Below are 17432 nucleotides of genomic sequence, written 5' to 3' on the forward strand. Positions count from 1 at the left end.
TCACAAGGCATATCCATATGCCCAGATCTTATTTCTGTCGTAGTATCTGTGTGTCTATTGGAGGCCATATTCTGGCATGGCACCCTGAGAAGAAGGATGTGCATGCTGACAAGGAGGAATTTGTACTTTTCTTGGCTCCGCATCAGCCTCTTGGGCTTTGCAACCCCTGGAGGGAGGTGTGTGGTATTCAGTTTCCAGTGCTTTTGAATGGACCCTTCAAAAAAAGTAACAGTATTATATTTGTTTTCTCTAGGATTCTGGCCAAATGCACTAAGATAAATAACACAATATGACCCTCTAGATTCCTTTATTTACACACACACACACACACACACACACACACACACTTTTTAGAAAAGGAAAAGCAAGCGTAGTGTTTGAGATGGTAGAATTGCCATGGGAGGCAAAGAGGTGCTTTACTTCATTAGTATCTAGTATCTACCAGGTCTTTTCAGGGTTCTGATACTAATAGTTATAGCATGCGTTTAAGGAGAGTTCTGTCTGCTTTATTGTTGTTTAGTCACTAACTGGTGTCAGACTCTTTGCAACCCCATGGACTGTGGCCCCCAGGCTTCTCTGTCCATGGGATTTCCCAGGCAAGAATACTGGAGTGGGTTGCCATTTCCCCCTCCAGGGGATCATCCCAACCCAGGGATCAAACCTGCCTCTCCTTCATTGGCAGGTGGATTCTTTACCACTGAGCCATCAGGGAAGCCTTAGTTCATCTCAAAACCATCTCTGTTTCAGAATTTTTAGAGCCACAAATTCTATCTGCCTTCAAATAGAAAGAAGTTTTATAATAAATTGTATACCTCCAGCTCTTAGCATGGGATAAAAAAGAGAGTAAAACGAAGGGTCAATTTGTGAGAGATAATAGCCCTGGGTCAATGAAAACACCTTGCAGTTTCTCCCAATCTTCCACTAGGGTAAAGAGGGGGAAAGAATAAAAGGTTTAAATGGTGAGATTGGTCAAGAAAGAAAATGTTCCATTTCTAAATTGTGTGTTTTCATAGGCATTAACTAATGCTCACCGAAGTAAGTTTTCTAGAACTAGAGCTTATAAAAATTCTAGGTGATTTAAATTTTCCAGGCAAAAGCCATGTGTCATAAACCAGCAATGGTCCATTTGTTAAATGTGTTTGTGTTTCATTTGGCTGCATGTTAAGGAATATAATAAGTCACTGTGCATATACTTAACAGGGCAGATGACTCATAATTTAAAATAAATAACAACTATCCATCCATTTTTCTTTTTGTATTTCCTAGGTCCTATAATATTTCTCACTCCTGGTGAGAAAATCTATGTTGTCTTTAAAAATAAAGCCTCAAGACCATATTCTATTCATGCTCATGGAGTGAAAACAGACAACCCCACTGTTGTTACAACACAGCCAGGTACCTGCTTCGGGAGAAATAAAAGTTCCAAAGCTTTTATGCAGGACTGTGAGGATAACGTCTGCTCTTTCTCCCCCCCTTTTTTGTTTGTTTCTTTCTTTTGTGAAATACCTACTATATGCCATGCCTTTTTCTTTATTGAGGTATAGTAACTGATTTACAATACTATACTAGTTTCAGGTGTACAACATAGTGATTCAAAATTTTTATAAATTATACTCCATTTATTATAAAATACTGGCTTTATTCCCTATGCTGTGCAATATATCCTTATAGCTCATTTATTTTATACATAGTGGCTTGCACCTCTTAATCCCCTGCTTCTATCTTGCCTTTCTTCACTTTTTTCTCCCCAGTGGTAACCACTAGTTTGTCCTCTATCACTGTTTCTTTTTTGTTATATTCACTAGTGCTTTATTTTTAGATTGTACATATAAGTGATAGTATAGTATTTGTCTTTCTCTAGTTGACATTCCATTAAACATAATACCCTCCAGGTCCATCTGTGTAGTTGCAAATGGCAAATTTTCATTCTTTGTAATAGCTGAGTGAAGTGACGTCGCTCAGTCGTGTCCGACTCTTTGCGACCCCATGGACTGTAGCCTACCAGTCTCCTCCCTCTATGGGATTCTCCAGGCAAGAATACTGGAGTGGGTTGCCATTTTCCTTCTCCAGGGGATCTTCCCAACCCAGGGATCAAACCTGGGTCTCCCGCATTCTAGGCAGATGCTTTAACCTCTGAGCCACCAGGGAAGCCTGGTGAGTAGTAATATATATATATTCATCTCCTTCATCTATTCATCTGTTGAAGGACACTTAGGTTGCTTCCATATCTTGGCTATTATAAATAATGCTGCTATGAACATTGGGGTCCATGCATCTTTTCAAATTAGTGTTTTCATTTTCTTTGGGTATATATCCGTAAGTGGAATTGCTGGATCATATAGTAGTTCTATTTTTAGTGTTTTGAGGAATTTTCATACTGTTTTCCATAATGGGTTGTTCCAGCTTATAAACAAAATCAAAGTTAGTAGAAGGAAAGAAAACATTAAGATCAGAGCAGAGATAAATGAAATAGAGATTTTAAGAGTAACGTAAAAGATCAATGAAACTAAGAGTTAGCTCTTCAAAAAGATAAAATTGATAAACGTTTAGTCAGATTCATCAAGAAAAAAGAGAGAGAGTGCAAGTAAATAAAATCAAAAATGAAAGAGAATTTACAACCGACACCACAGCAATACAAATTATCATAAGAGCTTACTACAAACAATTATATGCTAATAAAATGGACATCCTAGAATAAATAGATAAACTCCTAGAAATATGCAATCTTCTGAGATTGAATCAGGAAGAAAAATTGAAAACATGAAATGAAACTGAATCAGTTGAAAAAACAACAACAAAGTCCAGCACCAGATGGCTTCATGGGTGAATTCTACCTAACTTTTAGAAAAGAGTTAACACCTATCCTTCTCAAACTCTTTCAAAAAATTGCAGATGAAAGAATGCTTCCAAACTTATCCTATGAGGCCAGCATCACCCTGATACCAAGACCAAACAAAGAAACCACAAAAAAATAAAATTCCAGGCCAATATCACTGAAAAACATAGATACAAAAATCCTCAACAAAATACTAGCAAACTAAATCCAATGATACAATAAAAGGATCATATACCATGACCAGTTGGGATTTATCCCAGGGATGCCTGCTAAGTCACTGCGGTTGTGTCTGACTCTTTGCGACCCCATGGACTGTAGCCTGCCAGCCTATTCCATCCATGGAATTCTCTAGGCAAGAATGCTGGAGTGGGTTGCCATTTCCATCTCCAAAGGATCTTCCTGACCCAGAGATCAAACCTGCATCTCTTATGTCTCCTACCTTGGCAGATGGGTTCTTTACCACTAGCGTCACCTGGGATAGTTTAGTATCCACAGATCAATCAATGTGATACATTACATCAACAAATCATCAACAAATTGAAGACTAAAAGGATAGGATCATCTAAATAGATGCAGAAAAAGCTTTTGAAAAATTCAACAACTATTTATGGTAAAGAGTCTCAACAAAGTGAGTACAGATGGAACATATCTCAACATAATAAAGGCCATATATGACAAGCCCACAGCTAACATCATACTCAACAGTGAAAACCTGAAAGTGTTTCCTCTATGATCAGAAGCAAGACAAGGATGCCCACTCTCACCAGTTTTATTCAACATAGTATTCAAAGTCCTAGTCACAGTAATCAAGCTAGAAAAAGAAATAAAAGGAATCCAAAACTGGAAAAGAAAAAGTGAAACTCTTACTGTTTGCAGGTGACATGATACTGTACATTGGAAATCCTAAAGCCACCACCAAAACACTCCTTGGGCTCATCAACAAATCTGATAAAGTTGAAGGATACAAAATTAATGTACAGAAATGTATTGCATGTCTATACACTGACAACAAGATATCAGAAAGAGAAATTAATGAATAAATTAAGAAATTAATCCCATTCACAATCACATCAAAAAGAATAAACTACCTAGGAACAAACCAACCAAAAGAGGTAAAAGAACTGTACTCAGAAAAGTATAAGACACTGAGAAAGAAATCTGAAGACAACACAAACAGATGGAAAGATATTCCACTCCTGGAATGAAAACAGACTATCCCACTGAAAATAAACAAACACAGCCAAGTAACTGCCTTGGGGAAAAGAAAAGCCCCAAAGCTTTTATGCAAGACTGTGGGGCTAATGTTCTTTCTTAAATAGGGGTATAGTTCCAGGTGAGAGACACTAGTGGACTAGGAAGAAGGGGGCGACGGAAGATGAGATGGTTGGATGACAACACTGACTCACTGGACATGAGTTTGAGCAAATTCTGGGAGATGGTGAAGGACAGGGAAGACTAGTGTGCTGCAGTCCATGGGGTCACAAAGAGTTGGACCTGACTTCGCAATTGAACAACAGCAAGAAGGGCTGAAGAACAAGTTTGACAGAGAAGTTCCTTTTGCAAATGAAGTTTGCTTCCAGGATAGGGCACCATGTGTATACAATCTGTGTGTAGTTCTCTCACCTCTTTACCTGTCCCTGTCAGGTATTTATGCTGTGTTCAATGTCTCCAACTCAAGTGCTAAAGTAGGAGTTGAGTACAAGGTGCAGTGTGTGAGGGAGGAAGCAAGGGAAAGAGTTGAGCAGCTAAGAAAAAGGGAGAAACCTCATGTGCTAATCATCATGACGCCACCCTGTACAGCATGCCACTCAGCATTCTAAACTCAAAGGAAATGAATACTTTCTAATATAAATGCCCAGGAGGCAGACCCTAAAATGAAGATTTGTGTGCAGACAGTGGTCTTGGGATAAACAACTTTGGGGGAATAAAAAAAGAAAGAAGCAAAATTGGACAAGGAAGAAAGGTTTAACAGAGATGCAACCTCAACAGAAGTCACAGCCACAACTCTGAGAAACTTCAAAGACTGGGTAGCCTGAAGCGACTTAGCAGCAGCAGCTCTCCTGTAAGAGAACCGGCACCTTTGTGTCCCTGCCCAGTCACTGGATGCAGGCATGGGGGACATGGCTGTTGACACCTGGTGAAGTATTTTTCAAGGGAGATATAAAAGGGGCATCCAGAATGTTCTTGGAGAAAGAAATGGCAACCCTCTCCAGTGTTCTTGCCTAGAGAATCCTGTGGGCGAGGAGCTTAGTAGGCTGCTGTCCATAGGGTCGCACAGGGTTGGACACGACTACAGCGACTTAGCATGCATGCATGCATTGGAGAAGGAAATGGCAACTCACTCCAGTATTCTTGCCTGGAGAATGCTAGGGACAGGGGAGCCTGGTGGGCCGCGATCTATGGGGTCGCACAGAGTTGGACACGACTGAAGCGACTTAGCAGCAGCGGCAGCGGCAGCAGAATGTCCTCTAAAGGTGCCAGTCAAAATAAGTGGTTCTGGGAATCAAGGGTATCAAAGAAAGGGTCAAATTCAGAAGGAAAAAAAAAAGAATTGTGGGGCAGACAGACTGAAGATAGACTTTGGTGATAGGTGGAACATTCCCTTTTGATTTTAAAAGCAGACAGTCCTACCATGGGACCAAGATGAGTCTCCTGCCAAGGGAGTTTGCAAGTCAGCACTTTGTTCTGATTAGCCAGGAAAGGATCACATTACATGCATTTCACGAACACTTCTGAGTACCTGCTGTGTCCCTGGACCTGTGCAGTGTGCTGGAAGGAGAGGGCTAGTACTAAGATGATTGTTAAAGATTTGGAACTGGGGAGGATGAGGATGGGGTTGGTTAGTGGAGAAGGAAGACTATGTCACAGGTGCTTGGAAACACCTCTGGAAGGGAGAGATGTAGAATGATACAGCAAGGGGTGAGGGTGGGGACCAAAAGAACTTTCCTGCAAAAGTCAAGAAGATTCAACTTAATGCAAACAGCCTTGGGGGTGGGGAGGGAAGGAGGTGCATGTGATCCTCAGATTGGAAGGTTCAGAGCTGTGATTCAAAACAATTCTGTCACATTTCAAAGACTGAGTTATCTTCATTACAATAAGTATTTGTTGAGCAAATTAATTAGATTTAACAATTGATATTTTTCAATGGTAGAATCACTATAAAGGTTTTTATTTTTCAGATTTACTTATTTATTTTTGGCTTTGCTGGGCTTTCTCTAGTTTCAGTGAACAGGGTAGTTGCAGCGCACAGGCTTCTCATTGCGGTGGTTTCTCTCGTTGCTCTAGAGCACTGGCTCAGTATTCGTGGCACATGGACTTTGTTGTCCCTTGGCACATGGGATCTTCCTAGACCGGGGATTGAACCCATGTTCTGCACTGGCAGGCAAATTCTTTACTTCTGAGTCATCAGAGAAGCCCCCGTTATAAAGTTTTGATCCTATAATGCTGAGAACATAACAACCGACACTGACAGTGACATCAACCTTGCTCTGTGGGTCAGATAATGTAACACCAAGGGCTTCCTTTGCACCATCTTGTCTAATCCCTAAATTCCCATTTTATGTACACAAGGAAAAGCAAAGTGAAGTAAAAGTGTTAGTCGCTCAGTCACGTTCAACTCTTTGTGACTCCATGGACTGTAACCTGCCAAGCTCCTCTGTCCATGGGATCACCCAGGCAAGAACCCTGGAGTTGGTTGCATGCCCTCCTCCAGGGGATCTTCCTGACTGAGCCTGAAGAAACAGAAGTCTAAACCACGTAAATACATTGGCTAAGATCACACAGCAAGAAGCTGTGGAGCCAGGAGTGAAAACGAGGACTATGCTGTTTAATATCTGCATAGCTTTAGGGTTTGTTCATTTTCTGGTTTTCCATAAAAAAATGTGATTTAAAAGATTCTGTTTAAACACATTGAATTTACCTATTTCAGGAGAGATCCGAACATATGTTTGGCAGATTCCTGAAAGATCTGGTCCTACCTCAAATGACTTCGAGTGCATACCTTGGTTTTACTATTCGACCGTGGACATGGTTAAGGTAAGCTTCAAATTCCAGCTTTTACACTGTCTCCTCTTAGGAATTATGACGAAAGCAAGGCTTTATTTTTCTTTAAAATCTCAGTTTTATGTAAACTTTCTAAATACTGCTTAGTTTCTAATTTTACACAAGTTTGCATTTTTCAAGAGCAAAAAATTATTATATTATGATTACTTAGATTTAGGATATTTTCCAACATGTTACTGTGGATTGAAGTACATATATATATATATGAGATATACACACATATATATGTATAACTATATGATAATACCGTCTTCTTTGTTTCATTGAATAAGATTTAGTTTCCAGAAAATGAAGGATGAAGTTTTAAAATTCTGTAATTAGTTACAAATTAATGGACACACAGTATTTAGCTTTTAAAAACTCTCAACTCGAGGTCCAGTTCATTTGTATTAAAAAAAAGAAAAAGAGCTCCTTTTTGGCCTTTCAGTTATTTTTGCCCTACTCACCACCAAAACCAAGAGCAGACACAGACATTCAACCCCAAATGAAAATAAATACAAACGAACCAGGGATCCCAACTGAAAGTGGCCGCAGGAACAAATGTATCATGGGTGGAGGAGGATCCAAGACCTTTAAACAAGTCTGTCAACCAACTCCAATGCAAGGGAATTCTGATTAAAACCAAAGTTCTGTTTTTTAATTAAAATTTCAAAGATAAAGCTAAATCCACTCAGGAATGTATCTAAAATCCCTTTCAGGAGTTTGTTGTTCACTTTAGACCTCAACTCTAATGAGTGAGATGATCATTTTTTTTTTCCAATCAAGAATTTAGCAAGTTATTTGTGGAAATTCTGATTTGAAAAAAAAGAAAAAAGGAAGAGAATTTAGCAAGTCAAATATTGTTCTTTATGCTCAGAGTTAGAATCCTAATCATTCAAAACTCAGGATCTAACCTCACTCAAACTAAAACTTTTTCTCACTCTTTTCCTTATCTGGGGGAGTTTTTCAGCTGTGGACACAGTTCATCATCTTGCTTTGTCTCCCCAGGATCTTAATAGTGGACTGCTAGGTCCTTTGATTGTATGTCGAAAAGACACCAAAGAAAACATAGTTCACCGTGTTCTCTTCTTCATGACTTTTGATGAAAATGAATCCTGGTACATTGAAGAAAACATCAATGCCTATGCTCAAGAACCAAACCAAGTAGACAGGAATGATATTACTTTTAAACAAAGCAACAAAATGCATGGTAATGTCCACTCACTAACTCACTGACTGGCAACTACAGGTGGTTCTGCCCAAAGGGAACAGATAAAGGTTTGCATCCGTCACTCTCAGCACAGTCCAAAGAACACAGTCCATAGAGCTGGGGTGCAGAGCACAGCGACCAGGGGCCAGCAAACTTTTCCCATCAGGGGCTGGATAGTAAAGAGTTTAAACTTGTAGACCATAGGGTTTCTGCCTTGAACTCTTCTACTCAACCCTTGTGACACCAAAACACTCCCATGTAAGTGAGTACTTACATGCAAATATAAGTGGCTTCAAGTCAGTAAAACTGCACTGGAAATAGTATTTCACACAATTTTCACATCAGGAAATATATATATTTTTTATTTTGTTCAACTATTTAGAAGTTTAAAAACCAATCTTTGCTCATGAGCCATAGAGAAAAGGACAGTGAGTGAGCTGGAGTTGGCACTCAAGCTTTAGACCACTGTCCTAGCAGCATGGTGAATTCTAATGTCCCTGGAGCCCTGAGGACAATGGAAAACTGAGGATATCAGCTAACATTCCTTGAAGGTCTAACTACACACTCTAAAGCACTGTCCAAGGCCTTGAGGAGATACAAAGGCCATAAGGTGGATCATCTCTCAAGTTGTTCAGCGTGTTGCCACAGTAACAAGCTGACTCAAAGGGATGCTGTGACAGGATTATAAATAGCGCTGTGTTTTACATTTTTATTTGGGAGGTCAAGAATGGTTTCATGAAGGTGAGGAGAACTTTGAGTATTTAAAGATGCCTAGGAGCCTCTCAGAGAAGGCAGTGGCACCCCACTCCAGTACTCTTGCTGGAAAATCCCATGGACAGAGGAGCTTGGTGGGCTGCAGTCCATGGGGTCACTAAGAGTCAAACAACTGAGCGACTTCACTTTCACTTTTCACTTTCACGAATTGGAGAAGGAAATGGCAACCCACTCCAGTGTTCTTGCCTGGAGAATCCCAGGGACAGGGGAGCCTGGTGGGCTGCCGTCTGTGGGGTCACACAGAGTCAGACACAACTGAAGCGACTTAGCAGCAGCAGCAGCAGCAGCAGCAGCAGCAGGAGCCTCTCTAGTAGAAAACGAAGGGAATGACCTCCCAGGTGGATGGAAGAAGGTAAGCTAGGTCACAGAGCACCTGGAAAGAAGAAGCCATCAGGGTGGGGAATGAATACTCTGTTAAGAATTTGAATTTAAACTTGATCTAAACCAGGGTTTCTCAAACTTGACACTATTGACATTTTTGGTTGGACAACTCCTCTTGGGGGAGCTGTCTTGTGCATTGTAGGATGTTTAGCAGGAGCCATACTCCCAACCCCCTAGATGCCAGTAGCCCTTCTCAAGTTGTGAGAACTAAAAAAATGTCTCCAGACACTGCCTCCCTTGGAGGAAAAGCTGTTGAGAACCACTCTGCTAAAGTTTTCAAGAGCACTGAGCTAGAGAACAATAGAAATAGATGTGTTTTCCAAACAATTCTGGCACTTGTGCTCCAAGTGTGGTCCGTGAACCAGCAGTAGTGGCATCCCTTCAGAGTTTGTTAGAAATGCAGTATTTCAGCCTTCACACACCCAGTGGATCACAATCTGTATTTTAACAAGATTCCCAGCCATGCACACACCAAAGTTTGAGAAGCACTGATCTAAAGCAGTGTGTCAGGGTCTCCTAGTTTTTCCTATTACTTCCTCCCATCAGCTAAAAGCATTAGAGCCCAACCTCCACAGATAAATGGTTATTAATTATATATGATATACAGTGTGTGTCTGTGTGCTCAGTCGTGTCTGACTCTTTGCGACTCCATGGAGTGTAGCCCACCAGGCTCTTCTCTCCATGGGATATCCCAGGCAAGAATACTTAAGTGGGTTGCCATTTCCTCTTTCAAGGGATCTTGTTGACTCAGGGATGGAACCCATGTCTCTTGTGTTTTCTGCACTGGCAGGAGTATTCTTTTACCACTGAGCCACCTGGGAAGCCCAAAGAAAGGGCTTTCTGAATTAATTATATATTTGTGTCACTGTAATAATATATTCCATGTATTTCCAAAGACAGACACAAAATAGAAAAGGAAAAAGAAGGATATGTAGTTTTTTATCTTAATATTTTCTTCCTCTTACCCATTGGAAGCCATATCTGGTGAGGATTAAAGCAGGGCCAAGACAAGACCTCAGGCAAATGGCCATTCCTGGAGAAGGAAGTGGCAACCCACTCCAGTATTCTTGCCTGGAGAATCCCATGGACAGCGGAGCCTGGCGGGCTACAGTCCATGGGGTCGCAAAGAGTCAGACAAGACAACTTAGTGACTAAACAACAAATGGCCATTCCAGTCATATTCATGACAGGTCATGGAGGAAATGGGATCACACTGCTAACGTTCTAAGCCTATTAAGATAATTTCAAGTATGCTTTCAATTTATAGACCTACTCAAGTATCCACCAACTTAAGTATCCTTGCTGCTGCTGCTGCTAAGTCACTTCAGTCGTGTCTGACTCTGTGCGACCCCATAGATGGCAGCCCACCAGGCTCCCCCATCCCTGGGATTCTCCAGCCAAGAACACTGGGGTGGGTTGCCATTTCCTTCTCCAATGCATGAAAGTGAAACGTGAAAGTGAAGTCGCTCAGTCGTGTCCAACTCTTAGTGACCCCATAGACAGCAGCCTACCAGGCTCCTCTGCCCATGGGATTTTCCTTAGTTGTGCATTATTCTAGAACAACCCAATTATGTTAAAGTCAGTGCCTCATTTCCTCGGGCAAGGAAAAATTCTCCAGCATCAGACACACCCATGAAAGTGTGGCTTGGTCATGTTTAACAGCGTTCTTAGGCTAGTTTGAAAACCCTCATGGCCTCTAAAAACATCATGGTGCTTTCTATAAGGTGTTTTTAAAAAAACATATTATTTCAGATCCTGGTCGAATATAACAAACTGTGTCCCCCTCTCCCCTCACAGCAATTAATGGAAGAATGTTTGCAAATAACCAAGGCCTGGTATTTCACGTGGGGAGTGAAGTGAATTGGTATCTGATTGGCGTAGGGGATGAGTCTGGCCTGCACACAGTTCACTTTCACGGCCACAGCTTTGTCTTCACGGTAAGCGGCCTGGGCAGCTCCTCTTAATTACTAAAGTACTTTGTTATTGGGACAGCATAGAAAGATAACAGGATGAGAAAGGAAATGACCACGCTAGAACGCAAGTTCATTACATACAATCTGTAGTATGTCTGATGCAAAAGTTGGACATTTAGCTCTTTATATCCCACAGACATTTGATAAATGCTTCTGAATATATGAATTGCATTTCTTACTCTATTCTGATGTTTCTCAATAAGTAAGTAAAACATCTTTAATCATCTTTAGTTTTACCCCTCTTTCCCAACTTATCTTTTTAATTTTCAAACTCTTAGTCACATAAAATAAAAACACCTTGAACACTCCTATATATTTTTGCTGCATTTGCTTTCTGTTTTTTTTTTTTTTTCTGAATCCACCTGAAAATAAATTTCAAACATCATGACTCTTCACTCCTAAATACTAAAGCAGGTATATCCTAAGAATGAAGACAATCTTGCCTCAACCACAATAATATTATCATACCCTTTAAATTAACATTCATTGAATAATGTAATTGAACATGCAGTCCATTCAAATATCACTAGTTGGCCCCAAAATGATAGTTGTAATGGTTTTTCTTTTAATCCTAGATCTAACCATTTATACTTAGCATTTGGTTGTCATTGTCATGGTGGTTTTACTCACTAAGTCATGTCTGAGTCTTGCAACCCCATGAACTATAGCCCACCAGGTTCCTCTGTCCATGGGATTTCCCAGGCAAGAATACTGGAGTGGGGTGCCATTTTCTTTTCCAGGGGATCTTCACAATGCAGGAATCAAACCCAGGTCTCCTGCATTGCAGGCAAATTCTTTACCAATTGAATATCTTTCCTAAAATCAGGATACCATATGACTTTTATTTCCCTGATCTTTCGTGATATTTCATTTTTGAAGAGTCCAGGCCAGTTTTGTAGAATGTGCCATATTCCGTATTGTTCTGATCATTTCCTTGTGATTGGATCCATGTCAAACCCCTTTGGCAAGAACACTACCTAGGCGATGCTGGGTACTTCTCGTATATAACATCAAGAGGTACACAGTGTCAACAGGTCCTAATACTGTGAAGGTTAAATTTTGATAACTTTCTGAAGGTGATGGGTACCATTCTCCCCATTTTGAAAGTATCATTTTCCTATTGTAACTAATAAGTAATCTGTGAGGTGATTTTTATGTAGTTTATTACAACAGTTTTTCATCTTATAGTTCAAAAAGTATCCATTGATGATCCTTGCCTGACTCAGTTTTTCTAATGGGGATTCCAAATGGTGACTTTCCAATTCTATCATTCTTTTAACATTTGCTATAAAATTAAAATATGGAACTAGGTGTGAAGTGGCTTTACAGTATCTTCATTTTATTATTATTATATTGCCATCTTTTTCTACTTTATGATTTCTTAGTTTCCTTATAGCTTCTGTCTGATTTGCTTCCCATCACTCCACCTGTCATACTTCTTTATAATTGTTTTTACTGACCATTCTTGATGGCTATTTCTCTAGGTTATTATAAGTATTGTCAATGTTATCCTTCCTCTGTCTCCAAGTTAGTATCATTTATTTACTTAGAGAGCTTTCTCTTTATTTTCTCATCCTAATCCCTTATATAAACATTAATGTGCAATGGAGGATCAATTATATTTTTTGCATTCGACACCTCAAACTTTTAATCTAACCACTTGGCATGATACAGTCTATCTTTTACACGTTTATAGAAGTCTCACATAAAGCTTTCCTGAATTCTAGATGCATCCCATTCACAGTTTCTTTAATGCTTTGGGTCTATCATAGAAATAAATGATTATGTACAACTGAATTTACACAAAGCTTTATTTGTGTGTTGCTTTTTTTCTTTTAATAAAAAAATTATTCCCTGTAAATATTTTTTGCTTGAAAGCTAATTTAATTATAGGGAATTTTATATAATAAAGTACACAGAATAATATAATGAATCTCTTTATCCATTGCCCAGGTCCAACAGTCTTGACATTTCCATGCTTCCATCCACACTCTTCATATTTGTTAAGGAAAAACCTAGATAACAGGGTTGTTATTAAGTTCTTAGATGTTTATATTAGACTTTAAAAATTAGAATGCTGCTGCTGCTGCTAAGCCTCTTCAGTCGTGTCCGATCTGTGTGACCCCATAGACAGCAGCCCACCAGGCTCCCCTGTCCCTGGGATTCTCCAGGCAAGAACACTGGAGTGGGTTGCCATTTCCTTCTCCAATGCAGGAAAGTGAAAAGTGAAAGTGAAGTCGCTCAGTCGTGTCTGACTCTTGGCGACCCCATGGACTGCAGCCTACCAGGCTCCTCTGTCCATGAGATTTTCCAGGCAAGAGTACTAGACTGGGTCACCATTGCCTTCTCCAAAAAATTAGAATAAAATAGATTAAAACCCAGTTATAGATTTTTACAGTGTATTTATTGTTCAGTTCAGCAATGCCTGTGATATTCCTAGAACCATGCCAAGTGCTATGTGGAGATGAAATCAGAGTTATCTTTTAGCAGCTACATTTACATAAATGATCACAGTATAAGGTGTCGAATTAAGTGGAATTTATGGCAACACTTCTACAGTGACGATTATAGGTAACCTTTAAGTTTTTATGTGCTAGATGATAAGCTTAGTGTTTTGCATGGATTTTTCATTGAACCCACACGACTTTCCCATGAAAGACGTACTATTTTATCACCATTTTATAGGGAATGGAAGGAGGGATAAGATAAAGAACGTTCCTACAAGCAAGAAGTGTTAAACTTAGGATTTGAACCCCTGGCTCTCACTCCAGAGCCCTTCACTCAACCCCTTCACAAAACTGCCTTCCTTTAGAATGACCCTGTTTGTACCATGCAGACTAGTACCACCAGTTATCAGCTCTAGCCGCCCATTCTAAATTCATCACAGATGGATACAAGTAGTCTTTCCCTTCCCTTGAGGCTGAATTTATCTTTATTTTTAAAAAAAATTTTATTGGAAGATAATTGCTTTATAATGTTGTGTTGGTTTCTCCCATACAACAACACGAATCAATCATAATTATATACAGAGTGAAATAAGTCAGAAAGAAAAAAACAAATATATATTAACACATGTATATATGGAATCTAGAAAAATGGTACTGAGGCTGAATTTAACTACTCCAGCAATGATCCAGCTGCTGGGATCTACTCCCTGGGACATTTGGGACAGCAGAGCAGCCCTCTGGGGTTACTAACTGAGTCTTGGGACAAACCAGCCAGTCACCTCTTATTCCCTAAGGCTATGATTTCCTTCGTATATATTTCCAGGTATATATGATACATTTCCCAGTACCTTGTGCATGCCTTGGACATTGTCAATTCATTTAAATTGTTTAATATTGTTCCTTAAATTTTCTGACACCTTAGAAATATATCCATGTCATCCTTATTATTGTCACCTTTGATGCAAAATTAATTTCCCTAAATAGCAATGACTTAAGGCCCTACCCTGCCTCCAGTGGGAGATAGCTCAGCCTTCCTTCTCTCTACCTTCCAGTTTCTCCAGTCTTAAGAGACTAAATTTCTTCTAGTCATTTACAACTCTCACTTCCTGCATCTGCTCAGCTTCCTGCCTGCTCCCCTAACTCCTGTGGCTGGTATTTTCTCATCTCTCTGAGTAGCTCTAAATTGGAACACACCCCCATTACTTAAGATTTACCTGTGCAAGTATAAAATCAAGGACATTGTGGGTCATAGATTTCAAGTGAAATTTTGGGGGTAAGTTAGAGGGGTTTTATTATTATTATTACACAGTGAAAATGTTACTGTTGTTATCAGTTGACATTAAATGTCACTGTTTTTAATTATCCTTCCACCATGAACCTCTGGCTCTCTTGCTTTTTACTGTCACTCTCAATACTTCTTTCTCTGCGTTCTTCCTCTCCTGACTCTCTTCTCTCTTCTCCTCAAATTATTCTGGACCCCATCATGAGCTGCACTCCCCAACACATCCCCCACCCTCCAAACACCTCCCATCTATCAGTATGGTGCAGAGAAATTCAACCCCTCTTACACTTTTTCTAATCCATCCAAGCCAGGCCTTGCCCTTCATTTATCAAAATCAAAGTAGCCTACAGACGAGATAGTCTCCTTAATCTCAGGTTTTCTGTTTAGGGGAGAAATTAGCCATTAAGCCCTCAGCCTTTGGGCTCAACCCCAGAGAGCAGAGATGTGGTTCCCCTCTTTCCTGAAACTGTGAGTTTTCCTGATTAGTTACATCTTGAGAAATGATCATATTCATGTCACCAACATCCCTCGTTAGAAATATTTCAGTTAGAACATTTGGGATTTGTGAAACTGATGTTCTCTTAAATCTGTAGCACTCTGTATGAGACTCCGACAAGGTATCTAAAACCTGTACTGACACAAGCACCCTTTTCGAGCGAGATGCTTTTCCTGTGGCCTATCGCTAAAAAGCCCTGGGACTTCCTTCGCCAACCTCTCAGTTGTATTCAGAGGAGAGGTTCAGTGGCACCTAATGCTTTCCAATCATCATCTGATAAAGTATATACAAGAGAGGAGTTATAGCAAACGGTAAGTTGGGTAAACCAGGAAAGAGTGAAGGACAGGGAAACCTGGTGTCCTTGGGGCTGCAGTCCTTGGGGTTGCACAGTCGGACATGCTTTAGAGACTGAATGACAACAAAAGGTGTAAATGACAGATATCTCTTAAAAGCTATTTAAGTGTGTTTTGTCTTTTTTGTTGAGGACATGGGAGCGTTTCACTCTGATGTGTATGACCTTCCTCCTGGGAGCTACCAAACTGTAAAAATGTATCCAAGAGATGTTGGAATATGGTTATTTCATTGCCATGTCCACGTTCACATCGAGGCAGGGATGGAAAGCGTTTACACTGTAATCGAGTGAAAAGGTATGCCAAATTCATTAGAAGTGATGAATTTATATAAGGATATCTGATCTACTGAATATTTACATTTACAGTAATCAAAGATTACTGTTTTGATGTGACCAAGATAATCTAGCTAATTTTCTTTATAAATTTAGGTAAATTGTATCTAATCCGATAAAAGATATTTTAGAGTTAAATGTAATTTCTAGATTCCTATAATATCTGCATCCGGATTTGAACAGATAGTTCATGAAGATGAAATACAAGTGACTACTGAACTTATAAAGATATATAAACTTGCTTATAATCAAATCACTTAAAATGGTATTTAGACAACAATAAGATACTTTTGAATAAGAAAGCAATCGATTTGGCAAGGTTTTTTTTCACTGATCGGAGAAGGCGACGGCACCCCACTCCAGTACTCTTGCCTGGAAAATCCCATGGACAGAGGAGCTATCAATAACAGTGTGGTAAGAGGGTCATTGCACATTTGGTGGAAGTATATACTGTTTCCACAGTTCTGGAAAGAAACTATTAATAAATAACAATTCTAATAATTTCAGTTTCACATTCAAGTGACATTTTATTTTCTCTCATTCCCATCTCCTCCTTCTCTGATACATTTTATTAGCAACTTTTTATGAAAATAGTGTCTTTGTTACTGAGATTTTTATCAGTTCCTTGGTGACTTAGACTATTCATGAGGTCATTATCCTTTGGTCTTTTGACAGAATTATTCTAACATTTTGACTCAGTAATTTTATGTGGCAGTTGATCTCAGAAAATTATCAGCAATACTGAAAAATATTTGTCACTATGTTATTTTGTGCTGGTGGAAAACTAAACATTAGGAAATGATCTACTATAAGTTTTGCTACATTTATTATCTGAAGTATTATCCCATTTTAAAAATCATGCCTTAAAATTTTAATGGAAAAATGCTTATAATACAATACTAAGTAGTTAAAAGCAGTCTACAAAATAATACTCGAAATACAATCCAAATTATATATATATATATATATGTAATAGATACATGTACATGAACAGAAATATTAATGGTAACTATCTCTAGGTGGTTAAATTCTGAGTAAGGTTTATTTTCTTCTTGTATGTTTCTGCTTCTGCTGAGATTGCTTTTAAAATCAGGAAGACTATTGAACATATATGTCATACACTATTTAAAATATGCTGTGCCACTCTTGAGTTCTATGGGACCCTTTTTGAATATAAAGGACCACATTTCTTACAAAATCAAAGATGTATTAGCTCCAAATATAATTTTACCTACAATAAAACATTAATATCAAGAATAATATTATTAACATAGTAAGAGCAATTATTACTCTTATTACTCTTATTC

The 17432-nt window shown here is 39.2% G+C and overlaps 1 protein-coding gene across 1 annotated transcript in view; it reads left to right on the top strand.

The window, feature by feature from the left end:
* Window positions 1-16083, top strand: part of LOC128053635 (ceruloplasmin-like) — a 40618-nt gene extending 24535 nt beyond the window's left edge. The window contains exons 14-18 of the mRNA XM_052646113.1: window positions 1267-1395; window positions 6765-6871; window positions 7886-8087; window positions 11040-11179; window positions 15925-16083. Coding sequence (XP_052502073.1) covers window positions 1267-1395; window positions 6765-6871; window positions 7886-8087; window positions 11040-11179; window positions 15925-16083 — 737 coding nt within the window. The remainder of the gene's footprint in view (window positions 1-1266; window positions 1396-6764; window positions 6872-7885; window positions 8088-11039; window positions 11180-15924) is intronic.
* Window positions 16084-17432: the final 1349 nt, after the last annotated feature.

This window comes from Budorcas taxicolor, chromosome 1 (genome assembly GCF_023091745.1).
Source record: "Budorcas taxicolor isolate Tak-1 chromosome 1, Takin1.1, whole genome shotgun sequence".
Taxonomy (NCBI): domain Eukaryota; kingdom Metazoa; phylum Chordata; class Mammalia; order Artiodactyla; family Bovidae; genus Budorcas; species Budorcas taxicolor.